General features: G+C 59.6%; 1 protein-coding gene across 1 annotated transcript in view; it reads left to right on the top strand.

Annotated features, from left to right (window-relative positions):
• Position 1: 1 nt before the first annotated feature.
• MMP15 (matrix metallopeptidase 15 (membrane-inserted)) overlaps positions 2–3,559 on the top strand; it is a gene marked incomplete at its 5' end in the record, with an annotated part of 26,817 nt that continues 23,259 nt past the window's right edge. The window contains one exon of the mRNA XM_014545516.1: positions 2–40. Coding sequence (XP_014401002.1) covers positions 2–40 — 39 coding nt within the window. The remainder of the gene's footprint in view (positions 41–3,559) is intronic.

The following is a 3,559-nucleotide window of genomic DNA, read 5'->3' as shown; positions in this document are numbered from 1 at the left end:
GGGCCCCGGCGCAGCGGAGGACGCAGAAGTCAATGCCGAGGTAAGGACCCCCGCCCGCACTTCGCCGGGGGCTGGGAGACTTGGGGGGCAGGGAAGGAGCCACGCCCGCAGGCTGCGGCCGGGAGGTAGAAGGCGAGGAGACGAGCCCCCAGTCCCTAGGGATGGGTGGGGGGCAGAAAGGGGCCAGGCACGCTGGCCCTCCCCAGCTCTCCCTGTGCAGTGCACCTCTTCCCAAACCCTGGGGGCGTAGGGCTTGCCTCCCTTCCCTACCACTCCCCTGCCCTGGGCGCTGATCCGCCCGGGCCCGGGTCCGGGAACCGCTCCTGACGCCCCCAGCCCTTGCTCCCCTCCTTCCTTCCCTCCCTCCTGGCGTCCGATTCCTCGAGAGCCCTGCGGGCGGCGAGACGTTTTTTACGAGTGGGGTGGGGGCTGCCCTTGTGGGGAGCACGGGCTGAGCAGGCGGCGCCCCCGCGTCCCCGCCTAGAAAGCATCTAGTCTGGGGGACACTGAGGCACTCGCGGGGGCCGGGATGGGGAAGGGGATGCGAACCTCCGAGGCCGCAGACTCAGGTGGAGGGGGCGCTTTGGCGACTTTCTTGGGCTCTTGGACCGAAGCCGCGCCACGGCCAGGTTGAGTCCGAGAGAGAAACCCGGCGCTTCCGAGCCACAGGAGTTTCCGCGCCGAGGCCCCTTTGCGCAGAGGACGGGCTCCGCACGTCTTTTCACCGGAGCCCGTCTGACGTCCGGACGGGGCCCCCACTCTGGGTCGGTCCCGTGGGTGATCAGGTGCGGCCTCCCGGTGCCAGCGGCTCCATGGAGTCGCCCAGCGCCATCCTTCGGGGCAGGATAGTGAGGGCACCAGCTCCATTGCCCCAAATTAAAAGTGGGGTCCACTCTTTCCCGACTTCTTTATATATATATATTGATTTCAAAGAGGGAGAGAGAGATAGAAACATCCATGATGAGAGAGAATCATGGATCGGCTGCCTCCTGCAAGTCCCCCACTGGGGATCGAGCCCACAACCCGGGCATGTGCCCTTGACAGGAATCGAACCTGGGACCTTTCAGTTCGCAGGTCGTCGCTCTATCCACTGAGCCAAACCGGCTAGGGCCCGACTTCTAAGATCCGGTTCCCTGCGGGGACTAGGAAGGGAGAGTGGACGGCAGGGGAAGACCGCCTCTGCGCTCGCCGGGTAGGCTCGGGCCTCGGTGCCCTTGAGCCGGCCTGAAGCCTCCCGCTGCCGGGCTGAGCGCCGGTTCTCCCAGCCCCCAGCGGCTTCCCCACATCTCCCTGCTGCCTGGGAGATTTTCCGATGGAAGTCTGCCTCTCCCCGCCCGACTTTAATAAAAGCTTGGAGGAAGGGCAGGGAATTCCTCCCGGCTCAAGTTACACCTCTCCGCCAGTTCCCCACCTGCTCTTCCCTTGCTCCTCGGAAAGCAGCAGGGAGCCGGGTCCTGGCAGGAGGTGGAGTGGGAGCCCAGCCCATGCCCGGTCCAGCTGCCCCCCACCCCATTCATAGGGACAGGCACTCAGGGGGCTTCTGCCGGTGGGGCTTGCCCCTCAGCCTGTGAGCCAGGTACCCAGTGAAGAGAGTCTTGGCCCACCTGCCACTCTCTGGAGCGGAGAGCTAAAGGATGGCAGTCACAGACCCGCCCTGGAGCCGTTTTTAATCCGCTAAGGCAGTGGTTCTCAACCTTCCTAATGCCGCGACCCTTTAATACAGTTCCTCATGTGGTGGTGACCCCCCCTTTCATTGTGACAAATTGAACATAATTAAAGCATAGTGATTAATCACAAAAACAATATGTAATTATATATGTGTTTTCCGATGGTCTTAGGCGACCCCTGTGAAAGGGTCATTTGACCCCCAAAGGGGTCGAGACCCACAGGTTGAGAACCGCTGCACTTAGGAAAGGCATGGCGGCACAGGAAGCGATTACTGACCACGTGGGAATTTGGTGGCCATGCATGATCAAGTGTCATCTTAGATGGCCAGGCGATAGGTCCTGGGACCTGCGGTCTGCAGGGCTTCCTTCTCTCCTTCCTTTGCTTCTGCTCCTCTATCACCCCCTCCTCTCCCAGGGCCAGACAGGGGTCACAGACCATGGCCCTCAGCGTTTGGTGGCATTAGCTAGTGGTCAGCAAACTGGGGCTCTTGAGCCACATGCGGCTCTTTGGCCCCTTGAGTGTGGCTCTTCCACAAAATACCGACTTCTGTGCATGGGCCACAAAGTTTCAATCGCACTGTACGTGTAGACTGCACGTGGTATTTTGTGGAAGAGCCACACTCAAGGGGCCAAAGAGCCGCATGTGGCTCAAGAGCCCCAGTTTGCTGACCACGGAGCTAGAGATTCTGAGAGTGACCTGCAGCCTCTCTCTGGGGGAGAATTTGGGGTTGGCTGTTGCTGGAAGAGACTGGAAGGTTTAGGGGGCCCAACGTGGAAACCGAGGTAGATGGAGGGCTAGAGACAGGGGGCTTGTCCCTGCTCCTGGGATTGGCTTTGGGGTACAGACTGTTCCTTGGAGTTGCGCCAAGTTTGGCCAGATCTAGGCCCAAAGAGTTGAATGGCTTCAGCAGCCAGTGCATTTGCCAGGAGGCTTGGGGACAATTGTCCACGCTCTCCGAGACCAGCCTCTGAGACTCCTGGGCCTGGCCTGCACCCTGTGTCCAGAACCTCCCTCCCCTGGGGAAGGGCTCTGGTCCTCGCCCCAGAACCCCCACAGCTCCAGGCTTCAGGTCGGGTCATGGCTGGCGCCTTCTCTGAGCATCCTGGTAACTGAGCCAAGGCCAGCCCCTCTCCCTCCCAGGCAGAAACCACAGGAGTTTCACTAGACCGAGGAACCAGGAGTCTGGCATGTGCTAGGAGCTGGCAGGCACCTGCAACCTGCCAAGCCCCTGCCTGGAGAAGGCTGTCTTTCTTTTTTTTTCTTTTTAAATATATTTTTATTGATTCCAGAGAGGAAGGAAGAGGGAGAGAGAGATAGAAACATCAATGATGAGAGAGAATCATTGACCGCTGCCTCCTGCACACCCCACACTGGGGATTGAGCCCACAACCTGGGCATGTGCTCTGACCGGGAATCAAACTGTGACCTCCTGGTTCATAGGTCAGTGCTTAACCACTGAGCAACACCAGCCGGGCAAGGCTGTCTTTCTTGAAGAAGCCACCACTGAGCCCTGACCGGTTTGGCTCAGTGGATAGAGCGTCGGCCTGCGGACTGAGGGGTCCCGGGTTCGATTCCGGTCAAGGGCATGTACCTTGGTTGCGGGCATATCCCCAGTGGGAGGTGTGCAGGAGGCAGCTGATCGATGATTCTCTCTCATCGATGTTTCAAACTCTCTATCCCTCTCCCTTCCTCTCTGTAAAAAATCAATAAAATATATTTAAAAATAAAAAAAAAAGAAGCCACCACTGAGTTACTCTGCCCTGTCCCACTCTCTCCCTTGGATGTCAGATGCCAGTCTGCAGCTGTTCTGGGCTGAGCCCGACCCCCCTGCCTACATGCAGGCCTCACCTGACTGAGGTAGCAGCTGTAGCTCCTGCCCCCTCCCCCAGCC

This window comes from Myotis brandtii, unplaced genomic scaffold (genome assembly GCF_000412655.1).
Source record: "Myotis brandtii unplaced genomic scaffold, ASM41265v1 scaffold411, whole genome shotgun sequence".
Classification (NCBI taxonomy): domain Eukaryota; kingdom Metazoa; phylum Chordata; class Mammalia; order Chiroptera; family Vespertilionidae; genus Myotis; species Myotis brandtii.
This window is presented reverse-complemented; position numbering and strand designations above follow the sequence as displayed.